At 41.7% G+C, this 27,605-nt stretch overlaps 1 protein-coding gene and 1 pseudogene across 1 annotated transcript; both read right to left on the reverse strand.

Moving 5' to 3' along the window:
- Positions 1-541: 541 nt before the first annotated feature.
- ISY1 (ISY1 splicing factor homolog) lies at positions 542-26,790 on the reverse strand. Its single transcript, XM_072598278.1, has 11 exons — positions 26,465-26,790; positions 23,069-23,091; positions 22,369-22,420; positions 21,716-21,781; positions 20,880-20,922; positions 19,588-19,700; positions 14,746-14,863; positions 13,291-13,413; positions 4,131-4,243; positions 3,257-3,343; positions 542-1,047 (listed from the first exon to the last, which is right to left on the reverse strand). Exons 1-11 carry the CDS (start codon positions 26,465-26,467, stop codon positions 940-942), a joined length of 849 nt encoding a protein of 282 aa, XP_072454379.1. The 5' UTR covers positions 26,468-26,790; the 3' UTR covers positions 542-939.
- Positions 8,222-9,374, reverse strand: LOC140497385 (uncharacterized; annotated as a pseudogene).
- Positions 26,791-27,605: the final 815 nt, after the last annotated feature.

Genomic DNA, 27,605 nt, shown 5'->3' on the forward strand with positions numbered 1-27,605 from the left:
ATTAGTAAAGGTAGGAACAGGCTAGACTGAGAAGAGCTTTGGATGCCAACAATTTATCCTGGAGAGAATAAGAAACCACTGGAGTTTACTGAATAGAAAACATGGTTAGATCTATACTTAAAACATCACTGACAACTGTGCAAAGGATGGATGGGAGTGGATGTGTGGGATGAAAGAAAGAAGAGCTGAGTGACTGGAAGGATGGTGATGCCCTCAACAGTAATGGGGAAAGTAAGAGGAGGGGTTAGTTTAGAGGGAAAAAGAAAGAGTTCTGACTTGGGGTGCCTCCATGACAACCAGTGTGAGATGTCCATTAGGCAGCTGGTGAAACAGGACTTGGGGTCTAGAGACAGACACACAGATGTGAGAGTCGACTACACAGAGATGATAACTGAGCCCAAGGACCAAATGAGAGTGTAGAGAGAAAAGGAAGAGGATCCAAGAGATGAGACTGAGAAGGAATAGAGAGGATGTGAATCAAGAGATACCAATGGCAAGACAGAGAACTTCAATAAAATCAGACCCATGAAAACACGGCACATTTACTTTCCTACAAAAGTATTTAATAAAAACATCACAATGATTAGATATTACAAACTTCAAAATTATTGATACAGCAATAAAATATTTATACAAAATAAATTGCTGAAATGTTCAGCATATGAACAACCCAACCAGGAACAACCTCATACCAAGCAATATGCCAAAACAGTTGTAGACCATCTTGTGGATTTAAAAAATGGATTCTTATGACTTAAGGATGGAACTAAAGGAAAAAACATTACTATTAAGCAATCCCCAAAGCTAACAGGAAAGTTCCTGAAGAAGGACCCCCTTTAATCCGCTGTGACAGTTTGTATCTGGTAGTGGACAACACTGGGTGGATGGAGAGCATGGGTAGGACCGCTGAGGACCTCCAGGCCAGGCGACACCAAGATCCTAAAATCCAAGAAGCCTCTTTGCCTCCTCGCTCTGGGCCAAGAGGGTTTCACTGGCATACTTTTGAAGGAGTTCCATCTTCTTTCTTCGTACAAGAGCTTCCTCAATCTAAACACAGAAATAAGGAAGAGTCACTCTGTGTCCAGTGAGCACCTCAAGCCTCTTCTGTGTAAGGGCCAAGTGCTAAAAGCTATGTCTCCACAAAGCCAAATATCCCAGTGCAAAGTGGAACATTACATCAATGGTCAAACCGGTCCACTTATGTCACCTTTCTGCCTCAATTGTCTCATCTGTAAAATGAGGAATCAGAAGATCTCTAAGGTCCCTTCCAGCTCTGAAATTCTTTGAACTATCATCTCTATTTAATAACAAAAAGAGCTAGCAATTATGTAGTATTTTAGGGTTTGCAAAGTATGCTACAAATATCATCTCACATGATCCTTACAACCACCCTGGGAGGTAGATGTTATTATTATCACCGTTTTAGAGGAAACCGAGGCAGACAAAGGTCAAGTGACATGCTCAGCATCACACACTGGTAGCCACACTAGCACTCAGATCTTCCTGACAAGTCAGTGATCTACTCACCACACTGCCCAGCTGCCTCAGAAACATGTGAATTAGTAAATGCCAATTTTCATCCATAAATTTAGCAGCCTGCAGAATCCAATTTCCTTCCCTAACCCATAGCCTTTCCAAATGTCTAGAATGACTGTGACACACTTCCTCAGTTTGCAGAGGAACTACAATGTCAACAGTGTCACATGGAACCCCAAGGACTGGAACAGGATACCTCCCTAGGCCAGTACTTGTCACATAAGGAGGCACTCTCATCAGATGTTCTACCTAAGTCCTTGGATTCTCATCAAATCTTATTCAGAAATAATGGCTTCCTCTCTCAGCCCTCTTTTTTCCCATGGGAAAAGCTCCCTCTTCTAGTGCCCAATTCTCCTTCATTGCCATTTCTACCTGAAACTGGCTCCTTCCCCATGACTCCAGCTATCTCTGACGCTTGCCTCTGAGGATGGGCTTACTTAGAGGTGTTGACACAGAGAGGGGTCAAGGGGCAAAAAGGGACCAAAGGCACTCTTTCCTCTCCCTCATACCCTACATCCACAACAGGTCACCAAATCTTGTAATACTCCTGCATTCAGTCAGTTCCTCCATAAGGAACAAGGTCCTTGAAGGAAGGGTCTGGCTTCTTTGGCTTTGTAGTCCAGTGCTAACACAAAGCCTTTAATAAAGGTTTACTTAATTGAGTGGAACTAGAATTCATTAGATTACATTCATCAGAACGAGAAAAAAAATTTTTTTTCTTTCAGCATAATTTCTTAGTTACTTCCTAATATTTCACACAATAAAATACAATCCTGTCAAAAAAATAAACATCCTGCACTACAGGAAGAAAATGAAGACTTCCATGAGCAGAATGAAAAAGAAAAACCTGGACACTTTTACATATAAATGCCCCCTGAGAAAGATCATGACACTTAGGAGTCACTTAAGCAATCCTTACTGAGGATCTGAACTAGAGCCAAGGGCAACTGTCTTCACAGGAAGTTTGGTAAAAATGGGGGTGAAAAGCAAGACGCTTCTTGTTCTGATGACAGCTGGACTTGGAGTCAGGAAGACCCTAGACAAATCATTTCACATAGAGGTGAAGTTGCCTCCGTTTCCTCACCTATAAATTGGGAGTAATAATAGCACCTACCTCCTAAAGTTGTCACAAGGAACAAAGTGTCTAGCACATAGTAAGCACTGTATGAATGCTAGCTGCTGCTGCTGCTGTTTCTACTACTACTACTACTACTACTGTTGCTGCTGCTGCTGCTGCTGCTACTGCTTCACCCTATGAGGAAGACAGTAGAAATATTATGATTTTATAGCTGAGGAAACTGAGTCACAGGAGGACATTGACTTGCCTGTGGGTCACAAAGTTAGTAAGTGTCAGAGCTAGGACCTGCACCAAAATCACCTCCTACATAACAGAATCACTCACTGAAAAAATATTTAGTAAGTAAGCAATCACCAAATAGGTGCCAAAGCAAAAAAGAAATCCCTCTGCCTAAACCACGACTTAGCCAGCCTCCTTTGGAAGGCCACTGGGAGGAAAGTGCTATCATTAGAGGCTATCATTATTTTTTAGAAAGTAGCTGATAAAGGGGGAGAAATGAGGTTCTTGGAGCAGGAGGGAAAGGAAAACAAAGAGTGATCTGTGTGCACTCTGGGTGACAAACATGACTCAGGAATTTGGTGACAATGTTTTTAAAGAAAACTCTTCCCTCTGAGGCCACAACTGCACCAGTCTGCTCCTTACCTCTTGCTGGGAGGGCACTGGCACGTGGGCAATAAATTTCTGCTGCCCTTCTTCTCCTTCTTTCTCCTTGGCACTCTCCTCATCGGACTAGAAAATGGAAAACATACTTCACAAACCACTCAACACAGCTACCTGTAGGTTAGCACCCAGTATTGATTAACCCCAATTACTGTCTCACCTTACAAGTACTAGATCTGCCAGAAAAATGATGTCCCTGTTTTTTTCAAATGCTGTACCTGGAGCTCCAGAAGCCTGGGCTTTGCTCACCATCAGGGCCTGCATTTCTGAATCAATGCGTTCTCTAGCAGGAGAACTCAATTTCAGCTGTCCTGGGCCTTCTGAGGCTTTTCACTTTCCCAGTATCAAGGCAGCCAATAGGGACAGAAATAAGCTTCTTTCCATAAATGAAGCCTGAGCCACAGAAGCTGGTTTGCTTGTTCTGTTCTCTGACTGTCCTGTCTGCTGACTTCTACCATCACTGAATCTGGAGCTCTCTGCCTTCAGTTTCTACCTTATCCTATCCATCCCGCAAAACATGTGTATGACATTCCTGAAAGACTTTATATGATCTCACTCCCCTTGTTTGGAGAAGTCATTTTACTCCTCAGGGCTGGGTTCGTTTCCCATCTATGAAATGAGAGAAATGGACTAAATGATTTCCAAGATTTTTTTCCAGCTCAAACTTTTAAATCGTAATCAACATCTCTGGTGATGGGCTCAGCTGGATTTAATGACAAGGCTTCATGTTGTACAGGTCCCAAATGTTTTCATGCGAAGAATGAAAAAATACAGTTCTTGGACAACCAATGACAGTGATCTCAAAGGGACCAAACAGGAACTGAAGGTGATCGGGCTCATCCCCTTGCCACGATACCTCATCATCATTCACAGCGTAGATGTTTATTTCTTCCTCCTCCTCTTCTTTGTCACCTTGTGCAAGCCGGGCCTCTCTATCAGCTTTCCACTTTTCTACTGCTTCTGCTATGACTGATTGAACACAAGAACAAGTGTTATTCCCTCCCCCTTCTAAGTTTAAGTTTATTCAAAATCAAAAGAACGATCTTCTGTAGTTGTGCTGCTGGGAGGAGGGAGAGAAAAGTGAATGAATGCCCACCTAGCCCGATGCCCACCTTTGTTCTGAACTTCCTGACCACAAAAACATCACAAAACAATGCTGTAGTCAACATGCTCTAATTCTATCCAGTTTAGTGATTCAGTATCTATCAACCTGCTTGTGGGAAAACAGTCATGAAAAAGTGTTTAAGGGGGCACCAATCACTAACAAACTGGTATTTATTTTCCTGACCATTACCTACCTGTGCTGTATGCATTCCTATAGATCCTGAATGTTTGTTGAATGAATACAGAGCTCTCAGTTTCTGTTACACTTCAAATGTTTATGTTTCTGAGATAAAAATTTTAAGATATGCTTAAGTTTGCCTTTTTCTTGGTTTGCCCTTTTATATTAACAATTTGGTATATAAACAGATCTGGAAGCTAAGCGACTGATTACCTTTTTGAACTCTCAAAATATATGTAGAATGAAAAAAGGTACAATGACCACGGAGCTCCAATTTCCTTTTCCCTTATCTCATTATAGTACCAGATTTTTTAGAGCTATAAAGGAAGGTCATCTAGTCCAAGCTTTTTCATTTTGTTTTAGAGATGGACAAAATGAAGCCTAGAGATATTTGGTGACTTGTTCAAGGTTGGATCTGGGATGCAAACCCAGATCCCTTTAATTCCAAATCCAAGGCTGCCAAGTGAGTTTGACAAAACTACTAAATGTACTGAATGGGATAAATTCTGATGGAGGCAAAAAAGTAGAGCTAGGTAGCAATGTGTCACCCAAGGTATCCACAGGGCAGAAAGAGTGGCCTGGGTACCAGAAGTGGAGAGGTATTTGAAAGCAGAAGTGGAAGTAACAACATGTTAAAGACAAACAGCTTTGACGGATCTGAGCACTCCAATGACTGCGATGGCTAAGCCTAACTCCAGAGACCAAGTATCATCCATGCTTCCCACCTGCTGACCCAGAGGTGAAGGACCCAGATACAGAAGGGGGCAAGCGTTCTGGAGCCCAGCCTATGAGAGACTGTTCTGGCCCTAGCCCTGACACTTACATACCACTCAGCCACAGGAAGTTATTCCCCTTTTCTGGCCTTGGTCTCCTGCCCTGCCAAAGGAAGGTGTGAGATGAGATGCTCTCCAGGGTACCTGCCAGTTTTAGCACAACATGAGTCTGTGATCTAAGGTTTGTTTAAAAACAGAATAAACAAAGGTCATTCTCAAAGAGTCAACAACTGTATTTATTTTTAAAGTCTTATAGTAAGTGCAACTGTATTTATTTTTAAAGCCTTGTAGTAAGTGCTAGGTGGATGATGTGGTAAATGAACAAGCTGGGGAGAAGGACCACCAGGCAGTCATGGCATCTAGGCGTTTACATCATCTGTAAAATGGGGGGCTGTACTGCTAAAAAACTGAGAGAAACACAAGAATAACTGAACAAATTTCAAGAAAAGATATGAGCATAAAAAAGAGCAGATCTCCACAGAATTACACGCAAAGGACTCAGAAACAAGACTGGAGGCTGATTTTCTCACACTCTTATGAGTAACTCACTACGTGAGGAAATCAGTCTTCCAAGCACAGGAGAGCTCAGGTGGAGTGAGTGGACTAAGGGAGAAGCTACCATCAGAGACATGAATGAAGAACACAATGAGGGGAGGATTGACTCAGCCATGAGGAAGAAGGGGAGCACTTCAAGCACCCCAATTGGCCTGTGCAGGAGCAGGCTTGGGAGGGTGAACTGGAGGTGAAGTCCTGACCAAAGGTGGCAGTTTAGATAAGTATCAACCATTCAATGGAGGCTGTTAATGCAGAAACTGAAGAACCTGGGATGTTGAATGTATACAAACCCCCAGAGTTCCAAATGACCAATGTTGGGGAGAACTCTCTAAAAGATAATGGAATCAAATTCCCTTTACTCTCACCTTCTGGCACCTTCAAGTTAGGCTGCAAGTGACCAAGCTGTCCAGGGGAAAGGTTTCACCTGAATGGTAGGGGGGGGATGGAACAGGACAGGGAATTCAAACCAAGAAGACCAGGGTCAGTCTACTCCAGTCTCTGATGGCAGCCATGTGACTCTAAGCAAGACATCTAACTTGTATTTAAAGTCAGATCAAATGAGGCAATACTTGTGAAGCACACAGCAGAGTGTCTGACACATAGTAGGTGCTTAATAAATGCTTATTCCAAAAGAACTGATGAAGTCTGAATATAGCCTGAGGCATCCTTTTTCAACTTTATTATTCTTATGGTTTTTAGTCTCTATTTTCTTTTGCAACGTGGCTAATATGGAAACACTTTGCATGACTGCACATATATAATCTACATAAAATTGCCTGCTTTCTCAATGAGAGAGGGAAGTGAGGAAGGAAGAATGTGGAATTCAAAATTAAAAAAAAAAAACGAATGTCAAAAATGTTTGTTTACATGTTTACATATAATTGAGGAAAAAATGCTTATTTCCTTCCCCTGAAGTGTGTTTACAAATTTTAAAATACTATAAGTATCAGTTATTAATATCACAGTCAATTATTATTAGAATTATAATCCTAGCTTAATGAATCAGGCAAATCACTCCTAACTCCTGGGTGGAGAGATATTTTTGAGTATGGCTATGATGGGAAGCATGTAAAGACCTCAAAAACCTGGGGTGATATTTATGAGGGCTGAGCGCCGCGCCCGGCACAGAGCAGCCGGCCAATGGACGCTTGTTTCCCTTTGCTTGTTTGATTTTACTTTATATTTACGGAGGGACTGGCTCTTTACTTCAAAAGACACTGTGTCCATTTTCAATATCAAAGCACTTGCACTACTGGTTCCTTTCTCCAGATTGGCTCCCAAATAGACCACACTAAAGGAGAGTACATTTAAGCCAGTAAGCTGATCGATGCAAACCTAACACAGACCTCACAGAAACCTTGGAAAAAAAAAAATGAAAAAGATCAGCACATTGCCAGCCCATGGACTACAGACAGAGAGCACTCACAGCCAGATGGGTGTTGAGGGGGGATGGGGGGGGGTGTCCTGGTGCTCCCCACCTGACAGAAATAAAGCATCAAAAATAATGTATATAGATTAAAAAAAAAAGTCTTGTACACAAGCTATTCAAGATTTCTCCAGCACTGAGAGATACAAAGCACAATGACATGGCACTTTTAGAGGCAGCAGCTTCAGACCCAGGAATGAAAAATGAGATGAATTTCACTTGGCTAATCAGTGGCAAAAAAAACCCAACAACATTATTTTTCAAAGGTGAAGTGGGGATAGTAGACACCCCAACTTCGGGGGCACATGATCCATTCTGCGAGTGAATGAGGAGAGGGAAGACAATTTGGTCTCAGAGAGGTCTTGTCTGTGTAATTTGCTTGTTTGCTACTAATGCAAATGTTTAAATGTTTAAAAGAGAGAAAAAGGAAAAGAAAGAAAACAACACCCCGAGACACCTTAAAGCTGAAAACCTGAACAGCACTTTTTTGGCAAACTCCTCCTGGAATGACCTTTCTGGTTTGGCTGGTGCTTGGAATGCAATATTAAGGTTTCCCTTGGTGGAGTCTTTTCTTGAGTTATGTCTGGTTCTCAGTAGGGCAGTCTAACGCCTCTTTCCCTCTTCTACGAAGAAGGGGCATTGTTTAGGTAGAAAGATTTACCATCCAAAAGAGGGAAAAGTAATTAGACGCAGCCAAGGAGCTGGGGAATTATCTGGAATGTCTTACAAGTGGTTGCTACAAGAACCACAAAAAAGGTCATTACAAAATGTATACATCATACAACATGCTTTTAAAGACACTATTGCACTGTGCTCATGTTGCCTTAAATGTCCTTCCCAAAAGTGCTCAGCCCTTCGCCTATCTGGGATCTCTGGGAGAACTTCGGAGACAGTGTGGTGAAACTGACATGGAGAGCTAGAGGTAGGAGTGAAGGCAGGAGGAGAGGGTAAGCAAGGACCCAGAGTAGAAAGCAGCCTTCAGGGTAAAGGTCAGCTTCAGGTAGGCTCACTTCAGCCAAGTCAATCAGTGGAAGGAGCAGCAACAGGGTGGGGCTGGGGGGAAAGGAGTTTCGACATCTCATTCAGGTCAAGCAGAGTCTGGTCCAGCATCCTTTGTGTGCAGAGGTGCTCCTCTTGGGTGCCTTTCAGTTCATCTTCCAAGTCATCAATTGTCTTTTACAGTTTGGCTGCCAATCTCTCAGCAAACTCAGCACGAGTCTCTGCCTCCTTGAGTTTACTGGTAAGAATCTATCTCCTCCTCATAATTGTCTTGTTTCTGAGAATACTTCTCTTTAGCAGCATTCAGACACTTCAGGTTCTGGTCCATCAGTCTGATCTGCTCATCCATCTTCCGGCAATGGGACTCAGCCAGTTCGGCCCACTCCTATGTGTGCTCCAAGTTCCCCTCCAGGATCACCAACTTGCAGGCCACCTCCTCGTACTTCCTGGCTGCTTCTTCTGCAATGTGTTTGGCCTCTTTTAGCTGGATTTCTTGCAGCTCCATCTTTTCTTCATCCTTCAAGGCCTGGTTTTCAATGACCTTCATACCTCTCTCACTCTCATCAGCAGCCTTCCCTGCCTCCTCTAGCTTCCGAAGAGCAGTTGCCAGGCGCTCCTGAGCACAGTCCAGCTCCTCCTCAACCAGCTGGATCCGATGGTTCAAGGAAACCACTTCAGTCTCAGACTGTTCCCAGGCCCACTTCTCCCCCTCACTTCCCCCTGGAGACACTCGGTCCTCTCCTCGGCACCACTGGCCTGCTGCTGCAGAACCTGAATCTTGTGCTTCACTGCCTCGATGGTGGTGATGATACCAGCCATGATACCCACCCTGTTCCGGCTCCGGCTGCCTCCTCTGCTTGGTGCTGCTGCCGCTGCTTCTACCCCTTCGCTTATTTTAAACAAACACCTCTGGACCTCAATTTCTTTATCTGTGCAATAGGAAACATTGTTCCTATGGGGATCAAATGGGAATAGGAGATAATAGATGTGAAAAAACTTTAAGAAGTACAGAGCACTTAACAATGGAGGATAACAACTTAGCCCCAGGGGCGAGGAACCTGTAGCCCTCTAGGTTCTCAAGTGTGGCCTCCAGACCCCAGGTTCCCCACCCCTGATTTGACCTAGTAATTTCCTTACCTGTAAAATGGTATTATGCTAGCTAATTTACAGGCTTATTCTAAAGATCAAGAGATTAAAAAAAAAACAACCCAACCCTAATACCATCTTAGGAGGCATTAACAGAAGTGCCATGTTACGGTAGGGTTTATTTAACCAGGACTGACAAGACTGATTCCAGGGTCTAGTTTGTGGTTTCTATGATCTTTCTTATAAAGTACATCAGTTTACCTTGGCTTTTTGGAATTTTAGAACTGGGCGATTCCCTCCTGGGAATGCAAATGAATTTATATTATTTGCTCAAGAACTGATAAATACACATATGCATTTATACATAGCAATATTGATCACTGAGAACTGAGGTCTTTCTACTCATTAGGATCTTTGTGCATTAAAAAGTTCTCAGGGGCGGAGCCAAGATGGCGGAGTAGAAAGACGCACATACACATAGCTCCGAACCCACAACCCACACAACGGCTAGAGGGGACCAACTCACGGTGAATTCTGCACCCAGAGGCCACGGAATATTGGAGCCAGGGAGATTTCTGTTCCGGAGAGACCTGCAAACCTCTCGCGGGGGGTCCTTCGCGCTGTGGACTGGGCGCCGGGACTGGGAGCTGAGTACAGCCCTGCAGTGGCCGCGACACCATGAGGAAAAGAACCGAGCGGGCTACGGAGATGGGATATCCTGCGGCCACGTGGGTCCCTCCACCCACAGAGGGACCTACAAACCTCTCGCAAAAGGTCCGTGGCGCTGCAGACGCGGAGCCCAGCCCAGACCTGCGGTGGCCGCGGCTCCGAGAGGTACAGATCCAAGCAGGCTTCAGAGACGGGATCTCCAGCGGCGGCACAAGGCCCCCCACCCACAGGTCACGAGGGTCGGTGAGAGAGTCTCTTTGGCGGGTCGAGAGGGGAGTGGGGTGCCCCCATGGCTCGGGCCCCCCCGGGAGATAGAAGCTGAGAGGCAGCTGCAGACAGGGGCTCCCCAAGCAGGTGGGAGCCTGGATGCATTGTGGAAGGTCTGTGCATAAACCCCCTGAGGGAACTGTGCCTGAGAGGCGGCCCTGTCCCAACCTGACCATCTGAACTTAATTCTCACATTGAATAGCAGCCCTGCCCCCGCCAAAAGCCCTGAGGCGGGAAGCAGCATTTGAATCTCAGTCCCCAAATGCTGGCTGGGAGGATCAGGAGATGAGGTGGGTGTGAGGAGAATATTCAGAGGTCAAGCCACTGGCTGGGGAGAATGCCCAGAAAAGGGAAAAGAAATAAAACTATTGAAGGGTACTTTCTCGGAGAAAAGACACTTCCTCCCTTCCTTTCTGACGAGGAAGAACAATGCTTACCATCAGGCAAAGACACAGAAATCAAGGATTCTGTGCCCCAGCCCACCCAATGGGCTCAGGCCATGGAAGAGCTCAAAAAGAATTTTGAAAATCAAGTTAGAGAGGGGGAGGAAAAACTGGGAAGAGAAATGAGAGGGATGAAAGAGAAGCATGAAAAGCAGATCAGCTCCCTGCTAAAGGAGAACCAAAAAAATGTTGAAGAAATTAACACCTTGAAAACTAGCCTAACTCAATTGGCAAAAGAGGTTAAAAAGGCCAATGAGGAGAAGAATGCTTTCAAAAACAGAATTAGCCAAATGGAAAAGGAGATTCAAAAGCTCACTGAAGAAAATAGATCTTTCAAAACTGGAATGGCACAGATGGACGCTAAGGACTTTATGAGAAAGACAGATATCTCAGAACATACAGCGCAGATTCGAAAAATGGAAGATAATGTGAAATATCTCGTTGGAAAAACAACTGACCTGGAAAATAGAATCAGGAGAGACAATGTAAAAATTCTGGGACTACCTGAAAACCATGATCAAAAGAAGAGCCTAGACATCATCTTCCATGAAATTATCAAGGAAAACTGCCCTGAGATTCTAGAACCAGAGGGCAAAATAAATATTCAAGGAATCCGCAGAACACCGCATGAAAGAGATCCAAAAAGAGAAACTCCTAGGAACATTGTGGCCAAATTCCAGAATTCCCAGGTGAAAGAGAAAATATTGCAAGCAGCTAGAAAGAAACAATTCAAGTATTGTGGAAATACAATCAGGATAACACAAGATCTAGCACCCTCTACATTAAGGGATCGAAGGGAATGGAACAGGATATTCCAGAAGCCAAAGGAACTAGGACTAAAACCAAGAATCACCTACCCAGCAAAACTGAGTATAATACTTCAGGAGAAAAAATGGTCTTTCAATGAAATAGAGGATTTTCAAATTTTCTTGATGAAAAGACCAGAGCTGAAAAGAAAATTTGACTTTCTAACACAAGAATGAAGAGAACCATGAAAAGGTGAACAGCAAAGAGAAGTCATAAGGGACTTACTAAAGTTGAACTGTTTACATTCCTACATGGAAAGACAATATTTGTAACTCTTGAAACATTTCAGTATCTGGGTACTGGGTGGGAGTACATACACACACATGCACACATGCACACATACACAGAGACAGAGTGCACAGAGTGAATTGAAGAGGATGGGATCATATCTTTAAAAAAAAAATGAAATCAAGCAGTGAGAGAGAAATATTGGGAGGAGAAAGGGAGAAGTTGAATGGGGCAAATTATCTCTCATAAAAGAGGCAAGCAAAAGACTTATTAGTGGAGGGATAAAGAGGGGAGGCAAGAGAAAAACATGAGGTCCACTCTCATCACATTCCACGAAAGGAAAGAATAAAATGCACACTCATTTTGATAGGAAAACCTATCTCATAATACAGGAGAGTGGGGGACAGGGGCACAAGCAGGGTGGGGGGGAGGATGGAGGGGAGGGCATGGGGAGGAGAATGCAATCCGAGGTTGACACTCATGGGGAGGGAAAGGATCATAAGAGAATAGAAGTAATGGGGGACAGGATAGGATGGAGGGAAATATAGTTAGTCCTATACAACACAACTAGTATGGAAATCATTTGCAAAACCACACAGATTTGGCCTATATTGAATTGCTTGTCTTCCAAGGGGAAGGGGTGGAGAGGGAGGGAGCTAAAGAAGTTGGAACTCAAAGTGTTAGGATCAAATGTAATGTTCTTACCACTGGGAAATAAGAAATACAGGTTAAGGGGTTAAGAAAGCTATCTGGCCCTACAGGACAAAAGAGGAGACGGAGACAAGGGCAGGGAGGGAAGATAGAGGAGAGAGCAGATTGGTCACAGGGGCAACTAGAATGCTTGGGTTTGGGGGGGGGGGAGGGGAGAAAAGGGGAGAAAATTTGTAACCCAAAATTTTGTGAAAATAAATGTTAAAAGTTAAATTAAAAAAAAAAAAGTTCTCTCTCCATCCCTGACAGAATAGGAGTTAACATTCAGATGTAGAATTCCAAGAGCAAAAGTTCTAAGAACCTCTATTTGAGGCTCTTTGACACTCACTTGAAAGAATAAGCTAAGGTCACATGATTCCTGGCAGGCCAAGCAACTTAAGAGTCAGACGCTGGAAGACGCACACCTGAAACAATGATTGTCTACTATCCTATACACCTGTGCAGCTTTCATTGCTTCTCACTTTCTTTTCCTTTTATCCCTAAAACAAAGCAGGAAGCTATCTGATTCTAACTTCATAAATGTGTCCTATCTGTTCTCAAATCTCCTCATCTGAATTGGGAGCCTAAAATCCTTCACATCCCCCTGGAAATGTATTCTGCATAACTTCACATGCATAACTGATGTTATACTGCTTGCCTTTTCAATGGCTGGGAGAGGGGCTGGAAGGGAGATAATTTGGAACTCAAAATCTTTTAAAACATTAATGCTAAAATGAAGTATTAAAAACAGAATAGAAAGATGCTGTTCAAATGGCCATCGATTTATTTACCTTTCTTTTCATGCTCCTGCTCTAAAGGTTCCAAAATGCCATCATCTTCATCTCGGTAACCATAGTATTCAGCATCAATAGCTTTCATGAGTTCAGCTCGAGTCTTCCTTGGAGGAGGAAGAGCTAAAACAACCAACAGCCACAAAGTCACCTTGTTATGTACAAATAAAACCCCTAACTGCTAAGAAATATCAACATTTTGTTCACACTAAATTTCCAGGACATAACGTAGTATTCTATAAACTTGGTCTCACAGTCTGTCTTTCTAACTGGCCCTTAGATAACTCCAGTCAGATACAGGTGGATGCTACACACAGCAGGTACTTAATCAGGGCTGACCGGCTGATTCTGTACTTCTCTTCAATCAAAGCAGACACTGGAGTGGAAATCTACAAGGCCTCTAATCTTTCTGGGATGAAGTTTCCTCATCTGATACCTGAGAACTTGGGTCAGATAAGACTTAAGGTCCTTTCCAACTTTTAATCCTATATTACAATACAGAACAAGTATTTACTAATAAACTAAGATTCAACACCTACCCTTTCCTCTGACACGCCTGGTTTCTATAATAGCTTAAAGCTTAATAAACATTCTAGCCCTCCAGTACTACGGCACAGGGGTTGGGCGGGGGGAGAAAACTTGAAAAATCTCAGCACTAGGTCAAGCTAAAGGGGGATGAATTTTATAAGTTACAACTTGGGAAGGTCATCTATTAAATTATGGAACATTTTATGATATGTTTTAGTAAGGGGTATACCCAGACCCATAAAATATTTGAAGCACTGTTAATCAATAAGCATTTACTAATGATCATCTAGTATGTGCCAAGCACTAGGCTAAGCACTGAGGATACAAAAAAAGGAGCTGCCCTCAAGCTGCTCACAATCTAATGGAATATGAATTATACCAAACTACAATTATCCTCCCACTGTTTCTCTATCTCCCCCACTCCCTCCCTAATACCCTATAGGAAAAAAATATCCAAACCTATAAAAAAGAATTTAGGAAACGAGTAACCACATGAATTATAAAATTACAGCATTTTAAAGCCAGAAGGGACTTATGAGATCGTAAAGTCCTGACCCCATTATTTTTCAGATGAGGAAATTTTTGCCCAAATAGAGGGATGAGCCAGGCCTTACATCTTCTGGGTCCTAAGCCAGACTCAAAAAAGTCTGCTTCCCAAGCTCTTCCCAGTACAGCAGGCTGCCTTCTTAATCCAACTCACAACTTGAAAACAACTAGCACTAAGATATGATTGCTTTTTTCCTTTTTGCTTTTAAACTCACATAATTGTGCAAACTGAAGTACAAACTAAAGAATTTAGACATATAATGCTGAGAAGTGAAAATAAACTCAGACTCTATTTTAAATCCTATACTGGAACTAAAGAATCCCAAATATTGGAACTCGAGTTACAATAACATCGTACAAAGTATGTATAAAGGTACTTACGTTCTTTTTCAAAAAGCTCTCTGACACCTGGTAGATCTTTAGCTGCTCCAAAGTATTTGTAACCTCGATTTCCCGGAACCTCTTTCCCTTCATGATCTAACATTTTAGGGCCAACTTTCTTATATTAAAAAAAGAAAAAAGAAAGACAAGAAAAAGCCTCATTAAGAGAAGTCTAAAAGAAGGTCCTTTTGCCCTAATGTTTATGAAGTCGAATCACAAGAGATAAACTTAGATCCTGACATGGAAAGGTATGTAGACTGGAAGCTCCTTGCAAACAAAGACTGTCTATGCTTTTGTCTTTGTACACTGAGCACCAGCATGAAGCCTGTGACATACAAAGTGATTAATATATATCCATTAAATTTAAAGTGCCAGACCCCTAAAAAGAGATGTATGGCATAACCAAGACACAATTTATTGGGCCACAGCAAACTCTTTTCTACCTACTTTAAGTTCCTGTAAAGTCACTTTTTCAAAACACCCCATTTGTTCAAGAAGTGATAAGACTCTGAAATGGCAAAATATTATGTATTTCTTTTATCTCTGTATCTTTATCCCTGGCTTTTAGGAGAAAGTTACAAGAGGAGAAAGGTGAAAAGAGGACTTGAGTCAGAAGAGAAGGAAATCAGAAGGTGAACCTGGAGAAGATATGGACCAATGATGGAGGTTTAATCTGCAGAGAAGAAACTGAAGAAAATTTTTTAGGAGGCCAAAAATCAAAGACAACTAAGGGACTACAAAAGAATGAAGGAGGATAAAAAAGCATTAAGCAATGATGCCTGAGGATAAGGAGAAGCCAGTTGACAAGGCTAGGCCAGACAGGTCAGAGAAGGTAAGCAGAAAAACAACAGAGTTAAGTGACAAAGTGCACTGGTAAAGGGACAAACTGGTTTTAAATAGTTTTAATTTTTAAAAATTAATAACGGGCTGTAGAAATTTCTAAGCAAGCACTCAGGGATAAGGTGTAAGGACAACAGGTAATTTTAAGATACAAGGCTGAAGATCTTAACCACTGCAGAGTCTGCGGTATTTCCACTTATGCCCAGCTGTGTGACCCTTTGGGGCTGTGAATGGGGGCTCATCTACATCCCAGAGAAAGTAAAGGATCAAGAAAAATGCTCCCTCCCCCCCCCAAACTGTTAGGCAGAACAAAGATTTCTAAAGGAAACAGAATCACAACTTTAATAGAGGAAAAGGGTTCTGAGGTGAAGGAGGGGAGATCTGACCATAGAAAGATAGGGAAGGAGAGAAGGGTTTTCATAAAGAGGAAAGAGCTGGATATTTCAAGGAAAAAGAAGCAGCTCATCCTCCCAAGAAGGCTACAGCAAAGCCACAGACACTATCAAGTGAGATGTCAGGGAAAAGAGATCAGAGCGGTAGTAATTGGTGATAATTAGGGGTATTTAAAGCAATTATTTGTCCAGCTGTTAACAACAATAGAGAGGTCTATCATATTCCTATGGCATGTATCCAAGACATTCTAAAGAAACTTCCTAGAATTATCAAAACAGATGACAACTCCCCACTCATGGTAACTGATACTGGTACAAAGGACAGTTCCAGAAAGGACTTTTAAAAGTATTAAGTCTTGAGCAAAAAACTGAAGGCCTTAAGGAAATAGGTTGTTTTTTCCTCAATTTTACCCACTTAAAGTAAGGCAGACAGAAGAAAAAAAAAATTAATTTGGGATGTGAATAGCTGTGGCTTAGTTGGTAGTGTCCAAGAAAGAGGTACAGGACTGAGTGATCCCTGTATATATCAAATGCTGGTGAGAATGTATTTGCTAGGTGTTTTGCAATCTAATCAACAGAACTTAAACAAAAAGGATGGTGGAGGGAGAACATCATCTTTGTAGAGTACCCAAGATGGACATTATAGGGAGTAACTAAAAAGGAACAGCAGCTAAGATATTAACAAGAAGGCAAAAAAATACAAGAAAAAAGTAGTAAAAGCCCACAGGCTCTTAAGCATGTACTCAAATGCTTAAAGTTTAGGCAACAAATAAATTGAACTCAAGGACCCAATACAAAGGGGCATATCTGACATGGGTATCAATGAGATTTGGAGTGGCGGGATGAAATCCATGACTGGACTATGGCTTTGGATGGGTATATTTTTTCCAAAATAAAAAGAAATGTCAGAAAAAAAAAGTAGTGAGAATGGGGAGAGGATGGTAGCATATGTGTATTCATGTATGGAAAATCAGGAAAAAAAGGAGAAAACATAGTAAGAGTGGGATAATATTTAGGTAATGGTCAAAAGAGAGAGAAATAGAAGGGACCGTCATAAGTATACACTACAGACCACATGGACAGAAAAAGGAAATAGATGAGTAGTTTGGATAATAAATCATAAGCCTGGCACAAAAGCATGCATATAGTAGTGATGAGGGATTATCCTCATTATTCAATTATCCAGACATTTGCTGGAGCTCTCTTTCTACCAAAGGCAGAACTGTTAAAAATCTCTTGACTTGCCTTGAAGATAATTTCATCCTTTAAAAAGTGGAGGAACCAAGAAGGGAAAATTCTATCCTGACCTTTACTAACAAGAAGGTACTGGCTGCTGAGGTAGAATTGATAGGAACCTTGGCAGGGAAGTGCCTGTTCCATTCCAGAGTTTGTGATAGAGAAGGAGAAAAAATTGGGGCAATCTGACATGTATCTTAGATTTGGGGAAAGCAGATTTCAAAGAGTTCAAAAGAAAGACAGGTAAGATCCCATGGAGTAAAATACTTCAGTGAAATTAGCCCCAAGGGATGGTAGATGCTCAAGAACGATATTCTGAAGACATAAAGGGTTATCAATTCCAATGAAAAGGAAAAAAATTTTATCCGAAGAGATCAATGTGGATGTGTATGGAACTCAACAGCCAATTTAGGTTTAAAAAAAGAAATATCCAGAAGATGGAAGCAAGGCCAAGTAACACAAAAAGAATATAAGAGCATGACATAGTCCTATAAAAATGGTGTCAGGTAACCTAAGGCTGAGAACGAGTTACAGGTAGTGAGGAAAGCAAATGGCGACAAAAAAAGGGTTAAAAGGGTTTTAACTATATTGGGGGATGGGGGAGGGGAGTCAAAGAAAGGATAGGACCTTTTCTGGGAGTAAATGGGATGATGAAGACTGACAACAAAGGAAAAGGAAAGTGCTCAATTCTCATTTTGTTTGTCTTCCCTTTCTTGACACTACAACAGAACAACAACAACAAAAAGTAACAGTGAGCTGCTGCCCAAGTTACTCAGGAGACAGCTGGAAGAGAACGCCCAACTGGCCCGGATGAAAGAGGCCTTCTGGTCTTCAAAGCTGACATATGTGATTGCCAAGTTGGTGGTAACTGAAAAATCATGAAAAACAGAAGTATTAGTAAGGGTGGAGATGTTCTACAAATGAAAAGAGAAGAGAATTTGCCAACTACAGGTTAGTGAATCTGACCTTGAATCCTAGGGAAACTCTAGAATAGACCATCAAAGAGCTAGCTAGCTATAAAGGGACTATGATTACAAAGAGCCAACAAAGTTTTATGAAGAACAGACCAGGTCAGACTAATCTCATTTCCACTTCTGACAGAAAACTAAACCAGAAGATGAGGGAAATGCCATGAATATAGTTTACCTAGATTTCAGCAGAACTTTTAATACCTGATAATATTCTTATAGAGAAGATGGAGAGATAAGAAATAGACAAAAGGCAAAAGATTTATTAGAAATGAAGAGAAATCTGAGAATGGATCAGAAAATAATGCAATCAGAGGGCCTCAGAACTAGCTGGATGGCCAAATACAAAGAGTAATTGTTAATGGTGTAATGTCAACAAGGCAGGAAGTCTATAGTGGAATACCCCAGAGATCCGTGCTTGGATCAATGACTCAGACAAAGGTCTAGATTGTTCACCAAATTTGCAGATGACACAAAGCTAGGAAGGGTAGCCAACACTGAATCGCAGTTAGCATCCGAAATCTTGAAAAGCTGTCTGGGCTGAATCTAGTAAGATGAAATTCAAGAAAGATAAATATGAAGTTACTTGGGTACAAAAAAAATAAGAGAGGGGAGCCACAGATAGACAGGAGGCATTCTGAAAAAGATCTGGGGACTTTAATGGACTGCAAGCTCAAACCAGCAGTTTGATACAGCTCATTTACCCTTTGGCTACATTATGAGAAGCATGGTTTCCAGGAACCAGGAGGTGACAGTCTCACTATACTCTGCCTTTGTCAGGTCTTACCTGAAATACCATGTGCCGTTATAGGTGCCATGGTTTAAGAAAGACACTGACAAGTTGGAAGTGTCCACTGACAAACTGGAAGAGGAGATCAATCAGAACAGCGAAGGGCCTTGAGTCTTACGTCATATGATTGGTAGAAGGCACTGGATATGGACAAGAGCGTACTGTTGTAGTTAATATGTTACTGGTGGTGCTTACTTTCACTTTGCCACTCTAAAGGAAAAGCCATCATGGACATTTGCCAGTTTAGAACTGAACCACTGATTCATCCACCCAAGATGCCCACAGCTGCTGCCTTCAAAGCAATAAACCCCACGGTCAAATTCAAGTCCTTCGGGCAACTACTGCTGGCTCTTTAAGACAGGATATGGGGAGAGGGTCCAGATCCTAGAAGCACTGAGCTTGGTAAGCATCTTGATGAAATATGAGAGCCCATCACTTTTCTTGGGTTGTATGAATTCAATGAATTTCAAATGCTGAAGGGGGACTTTTAAAAATATTACATCAAAAGGTCATTATAAGTAACAATTTAGGAAGTTATTCTTTTCATCCTTTCTGTGAATTTTCTTTATCCAAGATATGCTTTTTCAACAAATTCCATTAATTTCATTTCACTTACTCCATAATCAGGACCTCCCAGCTCCTTTATCCGAACTTCCCAGTGTCCCTTCTCTCTTAGGAGTTTATTAATTTCATCATTCAGGTCGCGAATTCTGAATTCACCTAAACCAGCTAAAAATAAAAACATTAAGAATTTTAGTTCTATTATAATTTTTTTTAAAAGCTTCCCCCAATAAAATTGTCTCTCACATAAGAGGCAAGAGAAAGCTTTTTCAATGGAAGAGAAGACAGGCAAGGTGAGATGAAAAGAGTGAACCTTACTCTCACCGAATTTGGCTTAATGAGGGAATAACATGCAAACTCAATTTGGGGAGAAGGGGGCAAGTGGAGGAGATGATAGAAGGGAGGGCAAATAGGAGGAAGGGGTAATTAGAAATAAATACTTTTGAGGAGGGAGAGGGCCAAAAGAGAGAATAAAATAAATGGGGGGCAGGATAGGATGGAGGGAAATGTAGTTAGTCTTTCACAACATGCCTTTTATGGAAGTCTTTTGCATAACTACACATGTATAACCTATAACGAATTACAAGCCTTCTCAGTGAGGATGTGTGGGGAGGGAAGACAGGAGAGAAGTTGGAACACAAAAGTTTTTTAAAAACAAATATTATAAATTGTTTTTATGTGCAACTGGGAAATAAGATATATAGGCAATGGGGTGTAAATATCTATCTACAAGAAAATAGAGGGGAAGGGAATGAGAGAAGGGAGAAGTGTGATAGAAAGGAGGGAAGACTGGGGGAAGGGGTAATTGGAATGCATAATCTCTTGGGGTGGGGGAAGGGGAGAGATGGAGAGAAAATTTGGAATTCAAAATCTTGTTCAAAACAACCAGTAAACTCAGATAAGACAAGAGGATATTCAGCTGGCAAGTCAGGCCACACTGGGATCCACCTATAACACAAACCTAATTTGATTCAAACACATTTTGCTTTTCTTTGGGACCCCAGCAACAGGGCAATTATTGAATGGCTATCGACTGACTGATTTTACTCTCCAAACCAGGGAAAATACATATTCTCCAGTTGGATTATTCCCACTGCCTTTTCACATACTCTCTCCTCTGGGTCTGTGCACTCATTTGTTTAAACCCCTGTGTACCCAACCTGAACCCAACTGTGAGGAACAGTGAATAAAACACATTAACTTATACTTAGAGTTATCTTCTCTCACACTAAAATGCAAGCTCTCTGAAGAGACAATCTGTTTTTCCCCTTTGCATTTCCAGTGCTTATTACAGGCCTCTGCCAGTGCTAAATAAATGTGATGAATGAAAAATAAAATCTAGCTTACCATTTTGAATTTGTGCCACTTTTTTTGAGATTTCCCCAATAATCTGCAACAAACAAAAATATTTTTGCATAGTTTTGATACTGCATAGAAAGATAACTTTAATCCCTCAAACTGGAAAATGCAGGTTTTTGTTCAAATTGTGCCAATTTTCAGGTTAAATTATAATTTTTTTAAAAATCACTACCTAGAATAGAAAAATCAAGAGTAATGAAATACTAACAATACTTTCAGGATTTCATTGGTATGGATGTGTATCTTTCCAATGAAGCATACTACTGCCTTAGGCTAGCAGACAATTTTTGTGAGTTACTATGACATAAATAAATAGTAAAATAAGTAAATAAAAAAATAAATCATCTAGTTGGTGAGTCTTCTTTAAATTTAGTTAGGATGCTCAACGGATAACAGACACAATTTGCAACTGGGCCAATGTGCAGTCCTTCTAGGCTGTTAGGACCAGAAAAATGTGTGCTCCAAGAGACATAATCTTTAGAATTCAGAGTCACCTCAACGTCTTAAGATAACATTGAAGTAAGATGTTAGTGGAGGAAAGAGGAACAATATTCCAGAATTAAGTCATATAACCAGGGCTGTAAGCAGTGAAAAGAACAGCACATCAGACCACAGAACTGAATAAAAACGAGGTCTCCCATCAACTTTCTGGGCCTCAGTTTTCTCATCTGTAAAATGAGGGGGAATGCTAAGAACTTTGAAATATCATTGAGACACTAAAGTGTTGTTACTAGCACATACCCATAACCTCCACATTCATTCTGGATAGAACCACTAGCTGCTGAGTTATGTGACAAACAAATACTCATCTACATCAAACACACCTGTCGTCGCCATTTCTCAGCTTTTGGTAGCTCATTACACTCAGAGGCAAGAAAAGGTCTTCGTTCCTGAATGGGAGGAAAATATCCATGTTGATGCTGCACTTATTCCAAAACTCCTATGAACTTAATAAGTGGCTACAATTGTGGGGAGCCTCCTCCACATTTGGCAATTCCAAATCTATTTAAGCAAAAGGTCCTTGTCCTCGGCCTGGCTTACTGCACTCATTTCAGGTGCGTCTGATTTAGATGTTTTGGTCTATGTTTTTGAGCTTCTTCTCTTTCCTTAACCTCATTTCCCACCAGCTTTACCTGGAGGAAGGAGGGATGCCTGGGGTTTCTTTTAAAGTATATTTTGGTTAAAGTCACCATGGCCATTTACTGCTACCACGAGAGATAGAATAGTGGGCTGATTGGACCATAGATCTCATCACATTTGGTAATTTTTTATTCTTAACTAGCTCTTTAGTTACGGATGGTATCAGAAACTGAAACTCAAATATAAGGACCCATAAGACCTTCAAATATTATGAATACAGTAGGGACCACATAGGAATTCTGGAGCAGTGAATGCCAAATGTGACCCAAGAGAGAAGACTATTGGAATTTATTTGTAACACATTCAAATTTAAAAAATAAAAATAATGTAAACCAACCTTAACTTTCCCTTCTTCAAGTTGAGCTTGGCGAAATCTCGCCAAGGCTGTCCTAAAATTAGAAGAGGAAATTCCATGAGTTTACTTTCAAAGTTAAGTGGATACCGCTAAATTGGCATCAGAGTCTAAATTACTCAAGCACATAACGACTAAAAAAATGTACAGTGACTAAGCAGTGGCAAGAAGGTAGTTGTGGGGCATTTCATGATGTCAGGACTTCTGTGTTTATTCTGGCACTTGGATGACCATCACTCCAGAGAGTAGTATCTTTATTTTAAAGGTCACAAATTTACACAACTAAGAGTTATTATGAGGAACAAGGTAGCTTTATAGCCTTTACTGGGTTTGTACCTCTCTATTTCTGGTAATAAGAATAACCTTGAATAATTTGATCTTGAGTAGCCACTCCAGGAATTCCCACTCTTTATAAATGCTTTCCCTTGAAAGTGAAAGGCACTGCTATCCACTATAATTCTGCTGGCTGTGTACTAAACATTAAATAGAAATAGTGATGAAAAGAACATGCTAGTGAATTTAGGAACGGATGGGAGATAAATCTGCTTTGATGGCTGGTTTAACTAGTATACAAAGGGCTTTATTAAAGATAATGATTCTCAAAGCTCTCATAATCTAAAACGACAACTATAGTACAAACAAGTTCCAGAAGGATATTTCAATTTGGAAAAAAGTTGGTACTTACATGGCCTTTTCTGCATTTCGAGCCTATGGAGAGAAGAAAGATTGTCCATATTTATTTAATATATTGCTTAGCTGAATGCAGTTTGGCATAATACAACAAGGGTGCACAAATGCAAACAGAAAATAGGATCCACTGAACTTGTGAATCAAAATGATAAAGTAACAAAATCAAGGAGTGAACTCACTCTAGCATCCAGACTGACCACCAGGGTGAACAGTGAGAAAAAGGATTCTTAAATAAGGAACTTCAGAATTATTACAAAATAGTAAAGAGTAGAATGGTATTCAAGAAATTTGTAATTTAATACTATACTCTATTTCTCCAACACAAGATTTCCAAAAGGGAATCGAAGTGCCCTAGAGAATGAAAGTACAAAACTGCCCAGTAGTGGCAATAGTGAAGTGAGCTGTTGTCAGGTATTCAAGCTTCTTTCCCCTTTTGGATCTTCTCCTCCCCTGCCTTTGTAAACCTTCCCTGCTACCACTTCTAGTTCACACTTTGAATTCCTACTGAAATTATGCTCAATATCACAAAGTTTAGCATTTAAATGATGAGGGAAGGTGAGGAGAGAAAATTCATTTTTATTCTTTCTTTCTATTCATTCTTAATTTCAGAAATCATAAACTACATATTGATAGATTTATCTACCTATGTCTATTTTTCTGTTAATTAATTCTGTGTGTCTTGGACACTAAACTTTTGTCAGAGAAACTGGGTACAAAGATTTTTTTCCCTTTTGACTGTTTCCCTTCTTATCCTAAGTATATCAATTTTGTCTGTGTAGAAGCTTTCCGTTTCATGTAATTAGTTATCTCTTCTCTTTTTTAATTGCCTCCATCCCAGGTTTGGTTAAGAATACAGTTCCTTTCCAAGGCTGTGGGAGATATGTGATTTGCTTCTCTTCTAATTTTTTTATAGTACAACCTTTATAGTAAGGTCTAGCATCCATTCAGAATGTATTGTGGAATAGGGTGTATAATGTTGGTCTAGCCTTCCTCAGTCCATAATGTGATGATAGCTATCAGTCCGTACTTCTCCTGCCCTTTGTGGCCAAACTCCCTAAGAAGGACATCTGAAAAACTAGGTACCTCCATTTCTTCTTAACTCTCTACAGTCTGGCTTTTAGTCACATCCTTCAAACAAAACTGCTGCATCCAAAGTTACTAATGCTCTTTTAATTACCAAATCTAATGTCCTTTCCTCTCTGTAGCCTCTGACATGGTCAATCACCCTCTTCTCCTTCATATTCTCTAGGTTTTTAGGACACCACTCTATTCTGTTTCTTCATCTATCTATATAACCAATTCTTTCTCCAACCTTTGCTGGATCACTCAGGTGATGCCCACTAACTGTGGGTATCTTCTAGGACTATCTTTTTTCCCTCTTGGTACCTCATCAGTTTCCATGGATTCAATTATCATTTCTATGGTGATGAATCACAAATCAATTTATCCAGCCCTAACCTCTCTGCTAACCTTTAGCCTCCCATCTCCAACTACCTGTTGAACATCTCAAACTGGATATCCTGTAGACATATTAAATTCAACATGTACAAAATTGAACTCGTTATCCTTCCTTCCTTTCCTATTACTGTTGAGGGCACCACCAATATGCACAAAAGGTACAAATGTGCTTGCTGTATTCTAACTAATTTTTGCTTATCTGATTTGCCCAATACATATTTTGGTTTATCCATTTACCTTAACTATCCCAGTTTATTTGAAATTAATAAATCCCCAAGGCCGGCAACCAAGGTGTCATTCATGACTGCTCATTCTCTCCCATCCGATCTGTTGCCAAGCCCACATCTCTAATATATGGCCCCTTTCTCTCCTCTGACCCAGCCACCATCCTGGTGCAGGCCCTCCTCACATCACAGCCAGCCTATCACAAGGCTCCCCCCACTCAAGTCCATCCTCCTCTCAGCTGTCCAACCAACCTTCCTAAAACACAGACATGACCATGTTATCTTCTTTGCAATTCAATAAATCCCACTGGCTTCCCCTACCACTTTCAGAATTAAACGTAAAGTTCTGTTGCCCAACAAAGCCCCAGATCATCCTCCTAGTCTTTTTACACCTTACTAACCCGCACATATTCTGCAATCCCCACACTGACTTCTTCGCTCTTCCTCAAACAAGACACTCCATCTCTCAACTCTGGACATTCTCATGCCTGGAATTGACCTTCCAGTCTGTCTCTGAGCTTCTTTGGCTTCCTGCACATCCCAGCTAAAATACCACCTGTACAAGATGCCTTTCTGGATTCCCCTTAATGGTGGTGCCATCCTCTGCTGACCATCTCCACCCACCCTGCACACATCTTGCTAGTTCATAATGTCTGCATGTTTCCTCCATCAGCCCGTAAGCTCCTAAGGAGCAGGGAGCCTTTTTTTTTTCTGGGGGGAAAGACGGATGCTGTATCTCCAGCATTTATTCCACAGCCTGACCTATTAGTAAATGTGCATTTTTATTATAAAATACTTTTAAATCAACATTTTAAAAGTAGCCTTTAACATATGCTTGCTGACTGAACAACAAAAAGTTACTGGGTACCCAGGAAGATGCAATAGAAAGAATGGATTTGGAAATCAGAGGATGTGGGTTCAAATCCTGGTTCTGTTACTAGCACATCATTTAATCTCTCTAGAGGTCAGTTTCCTCATTTCTAAAAAGGGGGGGCTGGATGAAATGCCTTATGAGGTCCCTTCTAACTCTAAATCTTTGATCCCACTTCTGATCAACCCCAGTAAACTGTTAGCTCTACTCGGCTCCTATCTCTTTTCATATATGCAGCATTATCAATAACAAATATTTGCTGAATTGTGTACAGCTGTACACAATACTATGTACTACATAGTGACAAGAGGACCCATCTTCAAGGTATATTAAAAAAACAAAGACAATGAAGGACGGTTAAAAAGCCCTCATTCCGACAGACAGGCAGGTCCCCGAGTCAGGTAATGCTATCTTATTATCGATGCCATTTTCCGTATTAGTTGGGGTTCAAACCTCGTCGGCAGACTTCCAGCCGCCCAAAAGCCCCAGGGACGGGAGAAATCCTATTCCATGCAGCGGACCCTGGCCCTGGGGGGAAGGCTCGCCTCGGAGGAAGCCTGGCTGGTGGACTCGGAGAAGAACAGACCCAGCTGCACAGCTTTCTAAGGGCCCCTCGACAGAGGAGGAAACCGAGGCAGGAAGGGGAGAGAGGGCAGGCCCTGACACAAGGGGGGCGCCGGCAGAAGCGCTCGGGGATCGTGCCCCTGGCCACCGACTCTGAGCCCCGCACAGCACTGCGCGCGGGGAGGGGAGGGCCCCGGCCTCCAGGGACGCTTTGGCTTCGCCACCGATCCCGCGCGGGCTCGTGTCTTCAAGTTCCCCCGTCTCCTTCACTCACCATGGTGCTCGCGCTTCCCCCGAGGCCGCTTCGGCCCCCAGCACTTCGACTGCACCGGAAACTGAGGCAGGGAAAGACAGCTACGCCAAGGTGCCGGGTGAACCGGAAAGGAACGAAAGGAAGAGCAGGAAGTGAAAGGACATGAGAAGCTAAACGTGCGCGTGCGCACTGGGAAAACCCGGCCCAAGGCGTCCCCCACGCTTGCGCAGTTCGTCTGTCATGGACTTGGGAAGGGTGTAAGGGAGCACAGAGCTTCCGGGCTTCATTTGCGCCTGCGCAGTAACACTGCGTGAGACCGACGTGTTGCGGTCGGTAACCTGACACGTGACATCAGAGAGGCCTGGCGGCCGGGGAAGGGGGCGTGCCTTGTGTTACCTCGTTTCCCTTCCTCCGTCATCCTTCTGTCTTTAATCCCAGTTCCCTCGTAACCCCGACAGAATCTTTTCTTGTCCAGTTAAATCAGTTCATTGATTCAGTTTAATAATTAAACAGCTGCTTTTTGGCAGGTCAACTGCTCCCACTGGACAAGGTGTGCTGTACACATTCTCCTCCTGCCCTGCCAGGAGTTAAAGCCAATTTAGAGACCACTTTTATATTACAGTGAAAGAAGGCAAGGCTCAGCTTCAGTGACTTACCCAATGGATTCAGAAGCTGACCCAGAATCCGGGGCTCTTTCCAATGCACTGCATAGGATTACAATTAAATATTTAAATTAATATTAATTAAAAATAAAAGCAAATATTTAAAAATAATTATACATGAAGTTCCCAAATGTTGGTCAGGGATGAGGATCCAGCAGAGAGACTTGGAAGTCAGAAAACAATTCTCTGTGTGATTCTACCCATTTTCTCATCTCTTTGAATCTGTTTCCTCATCTGCAAATGGAAAGATTAGAGTGGATAGTCTATAAGTCTAATGTCAAGGAGTCACAGAAGCTCTACTTGAGAAGGGACATTTATCTACATGCTACAGCACAGATGATGTTAGTCAAGAAAGTGTTTGTATGAACAGCCCAAGAAAACGCTCTGAGATCATCACCATGAAACTTGTTGAAGAAAATGGATTTCCTCCTGGAGGAGGGAAATGTTACCTAAAGAGATGTCATCACCAGTATAAGCAGCCAAGTAGGCTGATCCAAGGC

Source organism: Notamacropus eugenii, chromosome 3, assembly GCF_028372415.1.
Source record: "Notamacropus eugenii isolate mMacEug1 chromosome 3, mMacEug1.pri_v2, whole genome shotgun sequence".
Lineage (NCBI taxonomy): Eukaryota > Metazoa > Chordata > Mammalia > Diprotodontia > Macropodidae > Notamacropus > Notamacropus eugenii.